Below are 20,615 nucleotides of genomic sequence, written 5' to 3'. Positions count from 1 at the left end.
CAGATGCCAACACGTGTCAGAGTACACAGACGCCGGAGAAGTCGAGTGAAAACGACCGAGACCAGTCAGCAGCCGCCGGCCCGGCCCGCCGTCCAGAGCGGTCGGTGTGAATTTGAAACGCCGGCGAAACCAGACTGGACAATGGGTGGTGGTAGGGAGCGGCACACAGTAGGGCATGGTGTGGGCGGTGGTAGGCATAAGATGATCAATCAGTCATGGAGGTCAGCGACAGTGTAATGATAGCTGGATGTGAAGCTCGTGCGTCCGAACTGACATGACTGTTAGCAAAACACACATGGGGCCAGTCTGTTTTTGTGACCAAAATTAGATGCTTCAGAGAATAAACTGCGAAAAATAATCAACTAGCACGTAATAAATCCCATATAGCCAGAGTATCAGCTCTCTCGTCTGGTCTCTATTCCCTCCCGTTTTCGCTGCCGGCGCCGGTGCGGGCCGACCCGGCCGAGGTGGCGGTTTGAGAGACCGCGGACCGCTCGGCGCCTGCCACTGCGGTCATGACCGGTGACCGCAGACCGAGCCCCACCGTACCGATCGGTCACCATCGGTCACAGCCGACGGTCGGCGGTCGGCGGAGCCGTGCCACTCTCAGCGGAGGCCGGCCCGGCACAGGGCACCCAGGGGGTCACAATCTCGACATCTAAAACCGACGGCCGGCCGGCTAAATAATGCAAGTTTTATCGATCCGAGGTGCACGGTGTGAGTTTTTTTTCATCCCTACGCGGTCAATGTGAGGCCCAGATCTACAATGTTTCAGAATTTTAACGCTAGATGCGAAAATAGATATTTTGCCGTCCCGCTCGAAGCTATCGAAACGTGCATATTCACGGTCAGCTGTCACTGCTCATTATGCACTGGCCAATGGCCATGCATAATAACAAGTGAGACAAACGATAACGCAAAATGTGTTTACGCCAGGCTCCCCTTGCAATTGTCATGGCCTATGTATGTACTAACATTGAAATGATAGACAGGCGTGAAAAAGACCAGCCATCGCTGTTTCAGGAGGACTTGTGTGAACGCCTCTGACATAAACCATAGCATTGCTGGAGAAAAGGCCTTAATGGACCACGACGGTGAGTCTTACGAAACTTAACACCGCATGAAATTCATGAATACAGAGTAGACGCCGCACATTAGGGGAAGAAACGTAGCCCAGCGCACCGAACAGAATGCTGAAATAGGCGACGAAACCCACCAACTCCTCATGCGCCACTTACCTAACGCTCGAATAAATCAAACGAACCTTTCCTATAGCCTCCTTAGCGACAGTGGTCGAGCCGGACCGGAAATCCCCAGTCAGTTGTCTCGCCCCGCACGCCGTTTGCGGTCGGCGGACCAGCGCGTCCGACGGCTCTGGCGTGTGGGACCAGCGCGTCCGACGACTGTGGCGTCTGGGACCGGGACGGAGACGCCGGCGCCGGCGCTGTAAGGCGCTGATGCCGCCGCTGTGAGACCGTGGCGACTGGCGGCGCCAGCTGGGCTGCACGGCCGCCACAGATGGCCACGGAGACCGGCCGACACCGCCGTGCCGGGCCGAGCCGGGCCGGAGCTGCTTACTGGAGCTGTCTACGGAAGCTGCCTACGTGATTACCGAGACCTGCCTGGTGCTTACCCTAACTCTCTACTACTGAAGCTGGCAACCTGAACTTCATCTGACGACCAGAACTGCCTACTGGACCCTGGAGCTGCCTACAGGTACTGCCGGTAGGCTGGGAAAACAGCGGCCAAACCACGGCCTCACGAGCTGCACCGCACTCCGGCAGCCGCGGTCAGCGTCGTGAGAGCGCGCGTTACCACTGCTGCTCCGGCAGCTCCGCCGGCTGACCCAGCGGTGTGCCGCCACTGTCGACCAGGCTGAGCTTCATACGGCCCCTGCTGCCACGAGCGCTGCTGCGGAGCAGGGCAGGGCAGAGGGACGCTCCCCTACCCGTCCGTCCGGCCGTCCGTTCCGCTTCTGAGTCATAATAGGCCGACACGCGACAGGACCGGGTGACCTATATCACAGAGGTCACCGCGGCGCTGTACTGGTGTAAATACACGGCGTCGGCGGTCCAGCGCCGGAACAACGAGGGGTTTGTTGTTTGGGTCCCGGACGCATATTGTGGGATTATCTAACGATATGATTAATGATTATGGTCTGTCATCATCGTTGCATAACTTCGGATTCATAAATATTTTTAGTATTCAATACACGCTTATTCTGAACTTCCTCATAGTCATGTATCGCTGCTTATGCCCTTAGGTACTCGCTTAAACGGATAAGGTGCAACTTATAAACAGCTCCTACCTCAAAACATAAAAGCACATTGATCAGATAATCAAATCGAGTGAATGAGTCGTGGTCATTGCATGAGCGAACTAATGCAGTGATAACTTCCACACCCGGAAGATCGCACGTCGTCTTGAAGTAAATATTGCAGCCGTGCTGATAGCCACATAAAATGGCAAGCAAGCAATATAAGGGAAAGTACCAGATAAAACCCATTACCGCAAAAACAGGACAGCAAAGTAAAAGGCACCTGGACAACTCCAGTAAAACAAGCCAGAAAACGACTGCTGTCTGGTTAGATAAGAACGATAACTGTAGTCTGGACCTAATCCACTTCATGGGACCGCGGAGACGAACAACATTAGTCCAATTTGGAGCCACGTCTGTGACAACGAATACAGACCCAGCGAGGCATATGCCGCCGATGGGTCACTGTACCGGACATAGCAAATCCCCCGCTTCCTGGAAGCGTCCTGAACGGAAAAAAATGGGTTCCGAAGAGGGGAGGGCTAGGCGGCCGACGGGCGGGAGTACGGAGGGAAGGGGAGGCTTGGGGTGTGGGAGTTGTAGGGTGGGGTGTGGGTGGGGGCGGCGGGGGACTGGGTAGAGATTTGGGACATTGGGGGTGTGTGGGGATGGGAGCGGGGGTGGGGCTGGGGGCACGCTGTTGACTGGCACACCTGTCACGAGTTGGTGGGGGAGACGGGTCGCCACGGTCCGGGCAGCACCTGTCGCCAAGCCGATCGATACCGTAAGCCGCCGTCACTGCGCGGCGAAACAGGCCGCGCTGAGACGTGGCGAGGTGGGACGCGGTGGGACGCGATGGGACTAGCAGGGACGCGGTTGAAGACGCTGGGATTCATGGGATTACATGGAGACTCAGTGTTGGCCTGTGGGAGCCGAGAGACCTTGCCACGGCCGTGGAATGGGTGGGGTCACCATCCCGCCCTCCCCTGCCCTGCATGGACCATGCCGTCTCGTCACCGTCCCAGTGAAATGGGTGGGGCTGCGGCAACCCATATACGGCCCGCCGGCAGGGGCAGAAAGGTCAGATAAATGATCAAATAACCGACAGCCCCGGAAGGTCAGTCACACAGCGTCGCCTCCTGTTCGTGGCCTCCTACCTTCATATAGCGGGCACCCCGGCTCACTGGCTCTGAGCTCTCCCATATACGGCGCGTTCACCGTCCCTCCCACCCCAGCCGACGCCGTGGGCCCGCGGTCATCAGTTCAACACTCGAGCCGGAGGCCCCGGTCAGGCGCGTCCCGCACCGCCCACTTACCAGGAACTCTGTGATGGGCCGCGCCTCGCGTCGGTACCCCTTCTGCAGGTCGGTCTGCTTGAGCGCGTGCTGGATGTGCAGCGCGCTGGCGTCGTAGCGGCCGTACTTGTAGTCGCTGTGGTTGCTGGACGTGTTGCCGTGCCCGTTGGACTGCGGCGCCTGCTGGTGGGAGCCGCTCGTGTGCAGCACAGACTTGATGAGCATCGCCTCGTTGTCGATGTTGGCCCGGCCGCCGGCCCGAATCTGCTCGTTGATGTAGGTCTGTGACTTGGGGACGTTGAGCGCCGTTCGGATGCCGACGGCGTTGCCGTCGATCTGACCCGGGTTGATTTTGGGCACATGGCTTTGACAGTACACCTCCTTGTCAACCTGGCTGTTTTGGTTGTTGTAATAGTTCTTGAGGGTAAGTTTTGTGCCGCACACTGCACATTTAAAGCACTGCGAATGGAAGAACGTAAAGTCTTTGAGCGGGCCGACCCTGTCCACTTGGTAGACCGTTTGACGACATCGCAAACAGTGCGTGTCGTAGAAATTTGCACGCTGCGCGAACGACATTTTATCACTTTGCACTGCACGTCACACCTCTCGACTGGCGACCGTCTCCCCACACTAGTGGCACGCAGCGGGCCGCGCCATTTTGGTGAGCCGGCCGCGGCTGTATGGCAGGCACTGATGCATAGCAGAGGATGGACTCGATTCACCGGCGCTGCGGCTCTGGCACAGGCTTTCCTTATCGACACTAGGCTTCAGTTCAGGTGATTTGCAAAACACTCGTCTCCCATTCACACCCAAACCTGGTCGCTGCGCCCAGCGTCACCAGTTGGCTGGCGCTGACTCACGGACTGGCCGCGCGGCACGGAGCGCCGTTACCCTGACAACTGTGGCCGGCGAACTGACAACACACCGGTCCCGCCGGCCGCACCGGCCTCACCACCTGTTGGCTCCGCCTCGCGCACCGGTGCCGCTCGCTCCGCGGCGCCAGTGAACGGACCACTCCCAAGCTGTGGACATTTAACCCAAACTTTGATGTTTCCGTCCCCACTGGTTCACACACGCCGAACTATTTCATTCACAACTCAATCAATGCAAATCGGCGCGATTGATCTGCAAAGAATGTCAAGCGAATTCCGGAGCATTTCCGGAATTGCACGTGCGTCGTCGAAATGCCCGTCTCCTCTCGGAGAAATTTGATTTACAATGAATGATGAGAAGCGGGTCGTCATTGCCATTCTGTGTTGCCGGGCGTCGGCAGCGTACCTCGTGTGAAAAACCCAGAAGCTCGTGCTTATTTCGTCCACTTTGTCCCACTTTCACACCCCTGCGACATGAAGCCTCACGAACAGCCGTCCCGACGAATCACGCTCGGCACGGCAGAGTGTGGCACAGACACGACAATCAGCCGCCACGTCTGACCCAGCTAACAGCATCGACACCAACCGTTCCCAGAAACCCACTCTCCTTACTTCTGAACCGTTTACACTGCGCAGCTCTCATCCCGCGCTACCTGGCGAAGCGGTGGGGGCGGTAGACGGTCTCGGTTGGGCACTGCGATGGGGCGGTCGAGCATATCCGGCCCGTGAGCCGGCGTCGGGAGCCGGGCGCCATTAGCACCGATCGCCGGCCCGTGGACAGACGCGGACGGCGGCTCGTCGCAGGCCGCTGTCCATCCGTTCCCAGCCGCCCCCGCCCCCGCCCGGCCCGAGCGGCGGCAGCGGCGGCGGCGGCGGCGGCGGCGCGTCGAGCGGGGTCGTTGGCCGCCGCCGGAGCCGCCGGAGCGCCTCTCTGCTATCGCCTCCAGTCACGGCCAATTCAGCCGACCGAACGAGTGACGCGTGTCAGCGCAATGTTGAACGGTCGGCTCACGGTCAACAACGGCAGGTGGCTGAGGAAACTAAATCGACGTTGCCTTATTTATCGGCGTTAGGAAATAACGTCTTTTATGTTATGTGCGTAGGGATAAATGACGCGATCAATAAAAGGGCAAACGTTTTTTTTTTCTTAAGTGACTCATGCAGGAATCAGCATGACCTTTTCATGTCACGTCCTTTGACTTGAACTCTGAAGTCAACTTTTTAGCTGACCTTTTAACCAGGGCTGAGGAGTCGGAGTCGGAGTTGGAGTTGGCCGAAGCTGACAGCTCTGCACGGAGACGGAGTCGGAGTCGGAGTTGGTCTTTGAAAGCCGGATTCAGAGTCACCGAAAATCCATCGATTCCGCATCTCTGCTTTTAACTGTTTACATGTTCATTAGGTATGATAACCTAACTCGACGCGTTTTCATGAAATAAACATATTTGTGCCACAACAATGTCTTTACCTAATTCTAATGAATATAAGGAGTTCATGACTGTTCATGCGTGAACACCCAATTCATTGTATCCCGATGGGTAATCTACCGATGCATGCTTTGTTGAGCCAAATATGAACTCCAGTAACCCACGCCCCGTTGGGGGTCCCGGATTGGCCATGCCCTGCTGGGGGGGGGGGGGGGTTGAACTTCGAACACCTCCTTCTAGCTCAGCTCCTGGGCCACGTAGTGATAAAGGGAAGGCGTCGTTCGAAAGAGCGTATTTTTTCAGGTCGAATGTCAACAATTTTCAACAAGCCGACGCATAACTCGGAAACTAATAGAGCTAAAGCGCCCCGGAATGCGCATTTGATAGCCTTATTAACGGTATTTCTGAGTATTTATTTCAGATTTGACCTAACGCCAACGGTTTTGCCTGCAGTGGCCGTATTCACAATCACTGGTTAAGGGTAGGAGTAACGGGTAACGGGTTATTTTTGTGGCCGTATTCACAATCAAAGTTTTCCCCTGATGGTCACCCGGCGCCACGCAGACGGCACCTGGCCTGCCTGGTTCCGTCTGCGTAGCGCCGGGCGACCATGTCAGGGTCAAACTTCGATTGTGATTGTGAATACGGCCACAAAAATAACCAGATTGTGAATACGGTGACAGGGGGCAAAAACTGCCAAAACATACGATTTTTGCGGAACAGTTTTTTTTTTTCAAAAACTTTTGACTCAAACCTTGCACGAGTTTGCTTCAACTGGCATCATGTTCCTCTCGTCAAGACGCATCGAATGAACAATACTAGTACTTTGGCTTAGAAAGGTCAACTAAAAATGTGACCTCAGGTTAAGGTCATGACCAGACCGACCGGAAAAGGCCATGCTGCATATCAGCCGATCCTTGATCCATATCATCGAACTCGCGCATCCAAGCCGCTTTCATCGCTCTAACATGTTCTATCAAAGTTTTTTTTTTCGCGAAAAACTGTTAGCCTACCATTCGACGTGACCTGAGATGACCTCAGGGGCATTGACAGGTGTCACGAGTGCCATTTTCATGTTCAGTACCTAGGTAATAGGTATGTCATAGTTACCTGTCCTTAATTTAGTGTTTGAGTATTAAGAATAAAATAACGCTCGTCTAAAAGAGGCGCTTTTCAATTTTCTCTCATTGACTTAGCTATAATGGGGTGATCGCAATTCGCAAAGTTGACCTGACCTTAGGTCACCGATATCAAAATTCCGAGATGAACATTTTGTACGATAGCCTACTGTTGATTTTATCAATCGCTGAAAGCTTCAAAGCGATCGGTCACTCGATGTAGCTATGGCAGACATTGTAACTTTTATGTCATGAAGTCACTTGGAGTGATCTGTCACCTGGTGACCTGACCTTGAGTGACCTTGGTCTGAAATTTTCACAACATGTGCAGAAAAGATGTATGATGATAAGGTGTGCAAAAACAGCGGCGCCGTCGCGGCATCGCTGACGACTTCTCAAGATGTTTGTGAAAGACCGGGGCGTTCAAACACTCCGCGGGGGCGCGGGCGCGGACCGAATAAGTATTTGTGTCGGTAGCTTTTTGTCATTAAACGTATCGAGTAGCTTTTGGTTGACTTTTAAAATAAACAAAAATTCTCCTGAAAAATAATTTCAGCTTTGAGATATCGGCGCTTTATTTGCTCATCTTCCATCACCAATCAAACACACACACACACACACATGACTAGGTATAAAATTTGTGGACTGTGTCTTTCTGGTTAAGTAGACATTAATTGCGCGTTAAGGACAAAATACAGATTTCTTTAGTGTTCAGAGCCAGAGTATTCTGTTGTGCGACCGAAATCACCGTAGTGTAATTCGTCGAATGATGGTTGTCATGAAAAATACCTGAGTCGAAGAACATGTATGTTACCCTTTTTGAACGCGGGAGCTTTCAAAAGCAATGTGATGGGGCTTGTTCCGAATTATTGTATGTTTTGTAGATGTTGTGCACGCGTAGACTTTTTGCCATAAATTATTTTCGATTTGTATGCATCCATGTATTCTTATTGAAAAAAAACTGTAGAAGATAAAGATAAGATATTTCAGACGTTCACCAGGCCCAGCTTAAAATTACGACCACCACAATGACAACCTGTTAAAGTTCGTTTTTTTTTCTTAAGTTCGACCCTCACTGTGAATCAAGAAATCATATCGAGCACAGAACGAGAATCGTTAGTGAATTATGGAGAAAATTGGTTAGTGCACTTTGTGTTGGAGATATGAATAATATTTTCCGAATAAGGTTTGAACACCAATGAAGTACCATTATATGAAACACTGCATGATGTTGAGTAGCAATAGACAAATGTATATATTGAGACGGGTTACACAGCACATTCAGGTGGACATTTTGGGTCACGTAGACGAAATGTGTCCACCCGAATTTGCTGTGTAACCTGTCTCAATGTATAGGTACTGCATGATGTATCAATTAATTGGGTTATAATTCCTGAACAGTCGTCTATACCTGTTGAGTTGTAAATATAGGCAAATATGAGCTGAGAATATGGGGGCTATCAGCCAGGGCCCAGGACTCTGGAGCCAGGTAAAAATAATTTTGATAAAGTTGATTGTCTGTGAAAACATTGTGCGCCAACCAGTTTTCTCAATAATTCAGCTAGCAATTCTCATGCTATGTCTGCTGTGTCCAAAGAGGCATTTACAGTGAGGGTCATGATTAAATTTACAAAATTTAAATTTAGATATTTAGATTTTATAAAATTTATAAAATGAAATTGAAAGCAAGCATCATATTCATAGCTTGTCTACTTAACTTAGGCTTGTAAAATATAATTTGTCAGAATAGTAATAGGTAGGTAGTTAGCTGATATTTACTCACAGCTGTGCACGATTATTTCTGCTAATTTGCTGAGCATGTTTCTGTGTATTCATGATTCTGTTCTAACAACATTTTCCCGAATAACAGGGTGACATTATTTCTCTGAGTCTGGATGCAATGCTATTGCAGTGGTTTGTAGCAATGTGGATGGCCCACTATATCTCTGCATCTGCAAAGCAATATGAGCAATACAGTAAGTGTCATTATTCTGAAATATGGCTCATAGTGCTACTAGTACACATTAATTTATTTTCATGTAGTATTTACCATTCTTTGTGCTTTCCAGTTCTTAGTACATATTGTTATGCTCACAGTTAAACAAGTAAATTTTATCCATATATGCAATGATTTTTGTTCCCATTTTTTTCAGAGTTTATCATTTTCTCCCTAGAAGAAATAAACACATCTTCTGTTTCAAGACCAAACAAATTTGTCATCAAGGAAGAAAATATTGTGAGTGGTGATCATGACAATATAACCATTTTTTTGTCACTGAGGCTGTCATTAAAGTTAACAATATGTACCCAGAATAAACACAGCTGTAGCTTTATCAACCCTATTCTTAATTTATGTCATAACCAGCTTGTTCTGTATTCAACACAGTTTGTGAAGTTATCCTTTATTCCTCATTAATCTCAAATCCCAAAGTAATCCCACTGTGTCCCTTTCTCAATCAGAACTTGTTACTGCACTCATTTGTCTTGCTTGCTGTCTGAAGCTGCCACTATCTTTCTCTCGCTCTGGTCAGTGGACAGATACTGCTGACTCGTCTGATCGCCTGCCCTCCCTCTCCTCCCCTCCTCTCCCTCCACACAGACTCTGCTGGCTCAGCTGGCGCCGATCCGCGGGCAGACCGAAGCGTCCATCTCGCGCCTCACCGAGCACTTCTTCTGGGTGGGCGCCGCGCCGCACCTGGCGCTGACCAACGTGAACCGGACTGTGGACGTGCCGTTCGCCATGGAGCTCTACAGGAGGGGCGCCATGGTCGCCTGGCGGTGCCACTTCGCCCGCAGGTGAGGGGGGGAGGGGGGCTGGTCTGAACTCTGAAGTGAGGTGCAGGACGCCGGATCATACAGGGGCAGTGGTAACTTATACTTTCCACGTTGTTCTTTTCTTTTGCGAAGCCAGCGAAAGTATCTCGGTAATGGTTTATGTCGATAAAAAATCCGGTCACCGGCCGATGGTCTATGTGTACAGATCCATCTTATTGGGATGTATCACTAGCTCATGTTAGTGGCTCGATCTCCACAGGCATCAGAGGTTGAAATGATGTGTTTTATGGAACAGTTTACGCTAACGGCCTGCCCTTGCGAAGGCTGAAGTAGCGTGTTTACGGAACTCGTTTGGTGTCACCGACAGCCACCTGAATGAGGACCTGGCCGACATTAACGGGGGCCAGTGGAACGGCGAGGTCAGCCTCTCCCGGGGATCCGGCTTCTTCGCCACGCGCGTCTCGCTCACCGACCTCAGATTCGGTGAGAACGGGACGAGTATTCTTACTGGCTATACAGCTATCGACTGAGGCAGCATTTTTAGATGCTCCGTTGTTTTCAGTTGCCTCCATATCGCGGTAATGTCATGGCAAATGAATGAATGAATGAATGAATGAATGAATGAATGAATGAATGAATGAATGAATGAATGAATGAATGAATGAATGAATGAATGAATGAATGAATGAATGAATAAATGAACGAACGAACGAACGAACGAACGAACGAACGAACGAACGAACGAACGAACGAACGAACAACTGAGCAATTTCGCTATTGATCTTTTGCACTTTTTGCGCTATAGCTAGCAACAGCAGCTAGCTGCGAGCTTTATATCTTCTATGAACAACTACCAGTGTCGGAACATTTTCCCCTCCCCGTCAGTGGGCTGGTCGGCCTGGCCGTGGGGCGGCGCCGTCAGCGCTGCGACGGTGGCGCCGCGTGTCGGCCGTCTGCGGTACCTGCAGGACCCGTGCGGCGGCGACATCGGCCTGCTGGTCTCCCTGTCGGCGCCGGGCCGGCCCGGGCTGCTGGCCGCCACTGTAGTGGGCACTAACGTCACCTGGTACGACCTCAGTCAAATGGACATGGTGCGCGGCGCCTTTGGAGGTGAGTGGCGGGGGGGGGGGGAGGGGTCGGCTGGTGAGAACGTAAGAGGATCGTTCGCCGTTCGGCTGACGAAGGAAGCCAAATAATTGCTGACTGGTAGTTCAATTAGGAATATCTCCTCGTGAACTGTCATGATCTGTGATCTTTACTCAGGATTTGTCTGAATTATCTTACTCCATTCCTTCTCCTAACTCTCTAATTGCCCACTGTTACCCGACTTTTTTCTTTTTCTTTTTTCACTTCTGTCGTGCTGCCCGTCTCAGCGCCCTGACCTGTTCCTCCCCCTCCCACCCCAGGCTCTCCGCCCTCGGACCTGGGTCTGATCTCGGCCACAATGACCTCAGCCCACCTGCTCCTCCTGACCACGCACGGCCTGCTGGTGTCCCCTGCCTTCCGCGGCGAGCGAGCCGCCGCCAGAGGCGCCAGAGCCGGAGCGTTCTCACTGCTCAAACTGCAAACGGTATGGCACATATAGGGGACGTATCAAGCCAGAATATACTCGTAGTGCATGTAAATGTTGAGATACTTACTTGACCAAAATACGGAATAAAGCCATCCATTACTTATTTCCACTTTTAGTCGATTTTCTGTTCCTCATCATTCGTTATCCTTGTTTTAAGCTGTTGGTATCAAGTTCATGTGTGTAATGTTGGGTCCTCGTGCTGGCTTTCAGGACGGCGACGTATCGGCAGAGTCCCTTGCCAAGGACGAGCTCATCCACTCGCTCTCCTGCTTCAGCAGCAAGGAGGACAGTGAGTAACACGAATGATAAAAGTTATAGTCGTGTATTTCCTGGATATTGCCAGGAAAGGTATACCTGTGAGTGGTTCGATGAATTACCTTCTGTAGCGTTAGGTGCCGGATACTTGAAGTTCAATATTAGCCCGATTTCATTGCATATTACTTGCTTTTTTACTGTTTTTGACTGGTTGTTGCGAGCTTGCCTTTCCTATGCCTTTCCCCATCTCCGAGCGTCAGTCATTGATCTGCCCCCCCCCCCCACCCCCACCCCTGCCCGTCCAGACGAGACGGTGCTGCTGCTGCTGCACTCTGAGCACCGCTACCTGCTGGGCCGCGCGCCGTTCCACCGCCGCTCGTCGTGGCGCGGCCTGGAGACCCTGATTCCGCGGCCCGCCGCCCTGCAGAGCGTCACCGACATTCGCTACATCTGGCACCGGCGAGCCGTCTTCCTCGGATACGATAAGGTAATGACGGGAGGGGGCTGCCGGGTAGTGGTAGAGGGATTTTGGCGGTACATGCGTGGAAGTAAAATGCTGATGGAAATTGCAACGTTTCTTTTATAGGTTCAAGTGAGAGCTTTAAGCAAGGTTAGTGCAAGCTGTTTAGTGTTTACTTGAGTTACTGCTTCGAGTTGAAGACCTGAAAATTGTTGTGCTTCCGCTACTTTTCTCAGGGCGACACGTACGAGACTCTGGTGCTGCCGCTGTCTGAGCAGACCTCTAGGACACCGTCGGGGGAGCGGTGTGAGGGGGACTGTGAGACGGAGCCGATCAGACGGCCCTACGTGCTGCTCTGTCCCCTCACCAAGAAAATCTACCTCATGGCCGACAAGGTAAGAACACTGAGAGCTAAGTGCTTACGTTTGTTTCCGTGTACCGCCCTGACATACCCACGATATGCAGGTAAATCGTTAATGTTTGCGATGATGGGTTACAGCATCGAATAATTTATGTATCCCTAGCTGAGAGTTGTTGTCGATATTCCATCCCGTGAAAGTGACCGCATTCGCCCTCCCTCCCGCCTCATTCACATATTGTTTTGGTGGGCGGCGCTCTGTACCCTGACCTGCGACCTCTCTGTATGACTCTCAGATGTTCGGTTCGATGGTGGGTGGCGCCCTATGCTCCTACCTGTGACCCCTTTCCTCTGTCTTTTTTTCACAGATGTTTGGTTCGATGGTGGGCGGCGCTCTATTCGCCCGTCCGATGTCCAATACCTCCTTCAGCCGGGTGGAGCACTGCGTGACCGACCTCATCAACCACCACATCTGCGTCACCGAACAGATGGAGCTGGTCGTTATCGGCGTCGGCGTGAGTCGTAGACGGAACTCGCGTCCTGAGAAATTAACTCACCTGGCCCAACTGACTCGATATTATCTAATGGGGCGTCACGAGATACTGTGATTTGGTCTGAGATAGTCTGCATCGAACAGGCTGGACGTCGTCTGATCCGTTGATTAATGAATAATAACCCATATGAACGAAAAGTAGTTTTGTAACTGAACGCACTCTCACTGTCTCATTTCGGACTAATTTACTCGGCTACCGTATTTCATGCGTACAGCCATAATTTTTTGCCTGAGTTGACATTTGCTGTCCCATTGCCGATAGTCCAATGAGCCGGAGAGGATCCCGTTGCACGAGATACTGCCGGAGATGAACATCACTGAGGCAGCGGTAAGTTATACAGCCTTCTTTAGCATGGCAGATGCTAAAACCTAAAGCCTGTAGCACTGTTAGGGCAGTCATTTCTCTGATGTTCCACATTTGTTGCCATGTCACGAACTGCCACCTCAGAAGCGGATGACCTTTTGTATCTCCCCTTCGTACAGGGAATAGTTCGCTGTCATGGTGACCGCTTCCTCTAACTCATCAAAAATGTCCTGCCGGCGCTATACAGGGTGGGGCAGCATAATCGGGAATAAATATCAAACGGGATTATTTGGTCATGAATTTAAAAATACAGCTCCAAGCACTATTTTAGCAACATCCCATCAATTGGTCACCTTTTACCTATCTCTCATCCTATGTGACCGCCCTCGGCGTCGATGACCTTCTCAAGGCGGGTCCAAAAGCACGCGCATGCACGTGCAACCTCCTGCTTGTCCATGATCGCCCATCAGCATCGTACCTTGCACTGAAGACCGTCTTTACTGATGATAAGTTGTTCATTAACCTTCTACCAAAAAACGCTCCATGTAAAGAATTTGGTCGGATTTAAATCGGCGGAGTTGAAGGACCAGAAGTTTTTGGTTCATCTCAGGTGGAGGTGCCCTACACAATAACATGTCGTCCTCACTGCAGTACCAGCACAGACAGAGTCCTCGTAAGACGTGATCTGGACCGTCAGTGATCCTCTGTTCCGACGGCTCCACATGAGTCTGCCACAGTGCGGATGTATTTACCAGAGGTGCTCATTTTATCTGGGCTCGATGAAGTAGGGTGCACCACGTGCACCTCCCTTGAAGACCACCCATAGGTCCATCACCCCAACAGGATGTTTACTTTGCATGACCGCTGGAATATTCTCGATACAATCCCCTATATGGCTTGCCATTCTTTTTTGTCGTATTCCAGTCGGTGGTGAGATTTTTGGTCGCTGAAGTTTTGAGCATTGTTTCTTTTTAATATGCTCAAGAGCGTCTTCCTTATATTCAAGTGAGTCATCTGTATGTCCTCTGCTAAGAGTTATTTTACGACGATTACGTTAACCTTTTGTCCTAAGTATTCCCACACAATCCTTATTGTCCGTGATAACACGTTGACCTGTCCAGCAACCTTTACGTGGAATTGCAGGGGTTTCAACAAAATGTTCTTGTTTTACTCGTTTAACATTAGTGTCTATGGGCGCGCGCAAAGCACTTAGAGCACCGTCGAACTATTTTGCTGCTCTTTTCCAGGAGGTTGCATGCTCATGGATGTAGTCATGTTAGATGATGCACAACTTTTGGGCGTTTCATTGCCATGCTATAATTTATCAAAATAATGTCATGCCTACTCATGATTAGAGCCCAAAAAGCATTCCCGATTATGCTGCCCCACCCTGTACCTGACGCCGCTGTGCCCTTCTGTCCGGCAGAAGACGGCCCTACTGATGGACCGGGCGGGAGGGGTGACCGTGTACGGCGTCGCATCGGGCGGCTTCGGCTCCTACTACTTCAACCTCGAGTCCGGACTGCCGGAGAAGGTGGGGGACATTCTGCAGAGAGGTACAGTCTGTGCGAGGGACGAGACGGCTCTTCAGTCCTTTCCCGATGGGATCTATCGATAGATTTCAGTTTCATCAGGATTACAAATGTAGTGGAAAAGAGTCATGAGATCCATATTCATTGTTTAGAAAAGAAATTATTTCACTAGGCGGTGGCCAGTGGGGACCCCATGCTCTACCGGCTCATGCAAAGATCATTGGAGCTTCAACAACTGCCAGCACCATGCCGCGACCCTGATCTGCGAAGCAACAGATGGCGCGGCGGGAGGCCGCTGCCAGGTCCCCCTCGGAGAGGGCACGGCTGGAGCCCGTTTAGTGACCGCGTTCCGGCTGCAGAGCGGGCGCGGCGGGCCTGACGGCCCACACCTCCCACCGTGACGCCAGGCGTCTGAAGGCGGGCTCCTCCAGGAGGCAAAGCTAGGAGGCGGGCTCACAGGGGCCAGGGTGCCCGCTGCCCCCTGTGCAGAGAGACGGCGGATACTCCGTACCACGTCCTGGTCGAGTGCCCGGCCCTGATGGGCGCCAGGCTGCGACTCACCGGGACAATCAGACCCAACAGGGAAGAGGTGCGGAGCGACGGAGTTGTCGCGGCCCTGGCGGCCGCGTTCAGGACCCTGCAGAGCCGTCAGGCTACAGTCGACTGAGGTCGACCTGGAGGGAACAAACAACAACAACAACAACAACCCTGATCTGCGCACTCTTTCTCTTTGCTATACCCAGTATGATATGTCGTGCGACTACTACCTGGAGTTGCTGGGCAGTATGAGACCCCCCCTCTATATGTGCAGTACGATGGGTCGTGCGACTACTACCTGAAGCTGCTGGGCGATGTGAGACACCCCCCCCCCCCTCTATATGTGCAGTACGATAACTGCTGGGCAGTATGAGACACCCCCCCTCTATATGTGCAGTACGATAACTGCTGGGCAGTATGAGACACCCCCCCCCCTCTATATGTGCAGTACGATAACTGCTGGGCAGTATGAGACACCCCCCCCCTCTATATGTGCAGTACGATAGCTGCTGGGCAGTGTGAGACCCCCCCCCCTCTATATGTGCAGTACGATGGTTCGTGCGACTACTACCTGGAGCTGCTGGGCGGTCTCCGGCACGCCGGGATGATTCACCTGGACGTGCACGACATTATCACCGTGGAGGTGGAGGCCGGCAGGGTTCACGGTAAGACAGGGAGTGGGGTGGTGAGGCCAGGAGGGGAATTGGTGAGGGAGGGGTCGGGACGGCGAGAAATGGTGAAATGGAGCCAGCAAGCGGGTTTGGATGCTCATTGTCATTCTCACAATGTCTTCAACAATTATTTACTGGCGAAGTGCAAGGATGGCATATTTTAAGGAATGTTTTATGAAAAAGTACAATGGACATGATGTCACTATACGCCCTGTCATGTTTTCCCTCGGATTGTCCAGGTGACGCCAACCTGTCTCGGGTGGCTCTGGACACGGACTCTATTGACGTGGAGCTCTCCCATCCGTCTGTGGTGCACGTGGAGCGGGCGGACAGCGTGCGGGACGCCGCCGTCCGGCTGGCGCTCACCGTCCGGCCCAACTCCTGGGTAAGTAGGGGCGTGGTCCAACTCCTGGGAGGGTGAGAGAACCAAGTCTTGGGTGAGTGAAAACTAGGTCCCAACAGCTTTGCGAGTGACAGCCGGTTATGAGCGGGCGAGACCGTAAGTGAGATCTAAATCTGTTTGTGTGTAACAAAGTGTTGAATAAGATTGCGAGTGCGAATCTCAAACTTCAGACAGCAGCTGCTGGTGCTCAGCTGCTGCGTTCCTCTCATTCTATCGTCTTATCCCCTTCCTCCCTCTCCTCAGGCCGTGGGTGCGGTGTGCGCGGTGACGTTCCGGCTGCCGGCCGCCAGCGCGCTCTGTGTAACACGCCCCGTCCCTCCGCGGGCGGTGTGCGCGGTTACCTCCCTCTCTGTGTAACCCCCCGTCCCTCCCCAGGCAGTCGGTGCGGTGTGCGCGGTGACGTTCCGGCTGCCGGCCGCCAGTGCGCTCTGTTCCCGCACCTCTCGCGTGGTGAACCTGGAGCTGTCGCGTCACCACCACCGGGTGGCGGTGGACGTGCACCGCGGCCGGGACCCCAGCAGCGCCGCGGACATAGACAGACACCTGAAGGCGGCCGATAACGCCTTCTACGAGCTGCCCGTGAGTACGGGGCCGATTGAGGGGAGGATGCGAGAAGGGTGTTGACTGTTGAGGTTGGAGATTAGATGTGATTGGGATATGGAGATCGTAGATGTGATTGGGATATGGCATACTGTACTGTAGATTCAATGCAATATAATGCAAGATCAAGATGCAATAGTGCGATTGTTTGAGGCTAGTGTTCTGTTTTAAACCGTGGTAAATATGTAAAGACGGCGGTATCAGGGCGGTATCAGGCCACACAAAAAGTGCTTTGTAACGGCAGTGACGGGTAGGATGACAGTGTTTTAACCGCTTTTTGCGAGCAATTTTAACGACTGCGTATGTATATAGCCTACCCATCTAGCAGGCTAGATACATACGCAACCTGCTATACGATCCGTTTTTCCCGTCAGGTGAACTACCGGCCTCCGTCTGATCTGGGTATCAATATTCCCACCTCAGAGAACATCTACAACGCCGACCCCAGCCAGCCGCTGAACCAGAGTAAGTGACAGCTCGCCACCACCGTGAGTGGCGACTCCCCGTAACGAATATAGCCAGTCACTGAACCAGTCAGCAGTAACTCGCCGCACTGAATATAGCCGGCCGCTGAACCAGAGTGAGTAGGTTAAGTTGAGACTCGTGAGTGGACGCACGGCTGCTAAACTAGCGCACGGTGTTTTGTTATCTGGTGCCGCTGGGAGCTTTATTCATGTCAAGTCCGTTGAGGTTGGAGTGTTTTCTCGTGTGTGCCTGGCTGTCACACACTCGTCTGTGTGTGCTAGTCTGGTCTGAGCTGATTTCTTGAGAGATGGCCAACATACAGTGGTCTAGTCCTACACACTCTCACATTCTGCGACGGCACACAGCTGAATGGCTTTGGAACATTGTATGTCTGTGTAGGACAGCGAGGTTCTAGTCTTTAGGAGGCAAATGCAAACCAAAATTACGTGCACAAGTCTTGCAGACCAGCAAAGGATGTTCGATCAGTTTAATTGAAAAACAACTTTATTTATCCAATTGTCACACATTCTATCTCTTCATCTTGTTGCATGGTGTTGTCCCGTCGGCATGTGCTATTCACACTCACTCCCAGTCATTCTGACGGCTCTCCGCACGGCAGACCTGTTGATTGAGCACGCCATCAGCCGGGACACGGGCCGCTTCAAGGCCTGCGCGGGGAAGGCTAACCGCAGTGAGTGCGGCTGTACCGAGGAGCAGCAGTACTCCACCGGCGTGGAACACTCCGACTGTCGCGTCTATGTGAGTTAAATGGTTGGACTGCCGGGTATTTATAAGGAAATCCCTCTGAATGACGCCTCGGTGTGAGTGAAAAGTTAATTTCTACCGACATTATCTTAGCTAAATTGTCGGACTGCCATGAGGCTGCACCCATTTGCCACTGGGATAAGTAAGGAATGACACCAGTGTGTACTCAGTAACGGACCATCGTCCATCTATTCTAGCAATTATTCAGGCATCCTTTATAGCTTGTTATTCCAGTCCCATTTCAACCTACCCCCCCCCCCTACCCCCTCCCAGGTTCCGATGATGTCGTGGCCGGCCAAGCTGCGCCTGACGATGAGTATCCGCGGCAGTCACCGCCCGCGCCGTCCGCTGCTGGCGCCCACCTATGTCAACATCACAGAGCTCAACAACCGCTCCTCCTGGGAGAACCACAGTAAGGGGAAACGGACAAAGGCTTATTATTGCTTTGTTTTTCCCCTCTTACGGTGATTGATTTTGCGTTCTAACAAAATTAGGCGTCATTTATGCAGAGTTGGTCCAAAATTAATGTGTTTCTAGCACTTTGAGGGTGTTATGTCCTGCTTTCTTTATTCAAGTTTTTTATGCTTTATTGAACCTGGACCCAGGTGCGACACATGCCGCACAATGGGTCAGCGATTTCCGCGTACCCTGTCCCAACGCCTCACGTCCCATTCTCTCCGTGCAGTTCTGCTGGGTCCGGACCTGGCGCGGATCTACCAGCGGAACCTGTCGGCCCGGGACCGCCGCCTGGTGGACCCGCAGCGGATCCGCATCCTGATGAAGGGCACCGGGCTCTACCACTTCCGGATCCAGGTGGCGGAGCACACCTCCTTCGGAACCGACCACGATGATGTGCTGGTGAGTGGCCGGGACGTTACGCGCATTGAGAGAGGGGAGAGGAATTACTGCTATCAGATTACGTAAATGCTTCGATGTCATTAGCTAGGACTTGAATGGCTGGATTTAAATAAGCGATAACACCGACTCCATGAAACGCTCTGGAAGGTAAGACAAGATATGACATGTATGTGGGACATGCTTGCAGTCTCTTTGCAGTCTATTTTGCCCGGTTGTCTCTAGAATCCGTCACTGCTCTGCCCTGACGTCCGCTGGCACTCCACATGTGTAGCTATTACTGACCATCACTGACAGCCGACACTCCCTCCCGTAACCCCTCTGTCTGCCACCCTCCCCAGGTGTACGTGGTGCCGGCCCGGCTCAAGTCCCAGGTACAGAACGTGGTGTACCCCATGGTGGGCATCACGCTCATCATCATCCTGTTCGTCGTGTTCGAGTACTACCACCAGCGTTACGCCGACGCTGACGACGAATCGGAGACGGGTGGGTCGCCGTCGCCGCTGAATGGAGGGTGATGGGACATTAATGTGATATTGATCAACTAGGTTCTCTGTTGCTGAGTAAGATGTTTGGCGTTGTAAGAACAGTGGAACTCCATTCTTATAAGCTTACCGGTTCCGTTTTGTGTTTCTCCAGAGAGTGACGAAGACGATGACGTGGTGACCGGTACGCCGTCGACCCAGGGACCGGCGCCGCCCTTCCCCCTCCGCGCCCGTCGCTGAGACGCTGGATACTCCGAGTCACATACGATCCATTTACCGGGCGACTGCCTTATCTCCCACCCAAGCACGGGATGTCCGTGTCCTGTGACCATTCGACCCCTAGCCCGGGCGGCCCCTCCCCTCTGCGTGCGGCTGAGGTACTGGAACTGTCAAAATCCTTGTCCCAGCCGGGCTGGGTGGGCGGCTTCTCCCCCTGCCACTGTAAGATGGGGCCACCAAACACTGGTTCCGGACAGCTGGCTAGCAGATGGCCGGAGATCGGGTGTCACGGAAGGACGATAATCAAGGTATGTCGACTGACAAGCGCTTGATCACTATTTTACGCGAGGGGCAGTGTCGCACGCGCTAGCGTATGTGTCGACTCTGTGATATCAAGGTGTGGTGAAAATGTACTTTGCCCCTGTTGTGATGTTATGCATTGCGTTGTGTTTCACTACTATTATGTCTGCACTGTGCATATTCTCGTTATCGTATTTATGTACTAGTCAAGTTTTGACAAACATTGAATGGTTAACAATTACGGGGTCGAATAAATTATTTATTTAACATGAACTTGGACCGGACTGCATTGATGTGACTCACGTGAGGTCTCCAATGGGATAAAAAGTTTTTTAGCTGACGATTTCGGTTTGTTGAGGAACACAATTTTACTGGTAAGTTCTCTGAAAGGGCTTCATTGCACTTATTTTCGTTTATCTCTTTTTTTTTTTGCTTAGTGATGTGCTCCTTTTGTAAGCTGCGTTTCGAATCGTTTCCACGCCCTTTTTCTGGTGTCAGATAAACTGTCCCCATTTTTAGTACTGTCCATCAGTAAGTGT

The 20,615-nt window shown here is 52.1% G+C and overlaps 2 protein-coding genes across 4 annotated transcripts in view; one reads left to right on the top strand and one right to left on the bottom strand.

Moving 5' to 3' along the window:
• Positions 1–5,137, bottom strand: part of LOC122386327 (hillarin-like) — a 32,915-nt gene extending 27,778 nt beyond the window's left edge. Inside the window, exon 1 of the mRNA XM_043375427.1 lies at positions 3,574–5,137. Within this exon, the coding sequence (XP_043231362.1) occupies positions 3,574–4,128 (555 nt within the window). The 5' untranslated portion in view covers positions 4,129–5,137. The remainder of the gene's footprint in view (positions 1–3,573) is intronic.
• Positions 5,138–7,793: 2,656 nt separating this feature from the next.
• Positions 7,794–20,345, top strand: LOC122386606. Of its 3 annotated transcripts, none has more exons than XM_043375954.1 (22): positions 7,794–7,837; positions 8,837–8,942; positions 9,120–9,202; positions 9,566–9,762; positions 10,109–10,224; positions 10,627–10,851; positions 11,148–11,311; positions 11,525–11,603; positions 11,875–12,056; positions 12,266–12,424; positions 12,756–12,902; positions 13,203–13,268; positions 14,671–14,778; positions 15,861–15,978; positions 16,224–16,369; positions 16,763–16,966; positions 17,362–17,452; positions 18,072–18,211; positions 18,491–18,629; positions 18,903–19,075; positions 19,414–19,558; positions 19,712–20,345. In XM_043375954.1, the coding sequence occupies exons 2-22, from the start codon at positions 8,867–8,869 to the stop codon at positions 19,795–19,797; spliced, it is 2,844 nt and encodes a 947-aa protein (XP_043231889.1). In that variant the 5' UTR covers positions 7,794–7,837; positions 8,837–8,866; the 3' UTR covers positions 19,798–20,345. The 3 variants fall into 3 exon arrangements, with proteins under 3 accessions (XP_043231889.1, XP_043231900.1, XP_043231880.1); XM_043375945.1 differs by lacking the exon at positions 7,794–7,837 and adding an exon at positions 7,996–8,105; XM_043375965.1 differs by lacking the exon at positions 8,837–8,942 and having other exon boundaries at positions 7,818–7,837.
• Positions 20,346–20,615: the final 270 nt, after the last annotated feature.

Source organism: Amphibalanus amphitrite, unplaced genomic scaffold (assembly GCF_019059575.1).
Source record: "Amphibalanus amphitrite isolate SeventyFive unplaced genomic scaffold, NRLGWU_Aamphi_draft 000016F_arrow, whole genome shotgun sequence".
NCBI lineage: Eukaryota > Metazoa > Arthropoda > Thecostraca > Balanomorpha > Balanidae > Amphibalanus > Amphibalanus amphitrite.
This window is presented reverse-complemented; position numbering and strand designations above follow the sequence as displayed.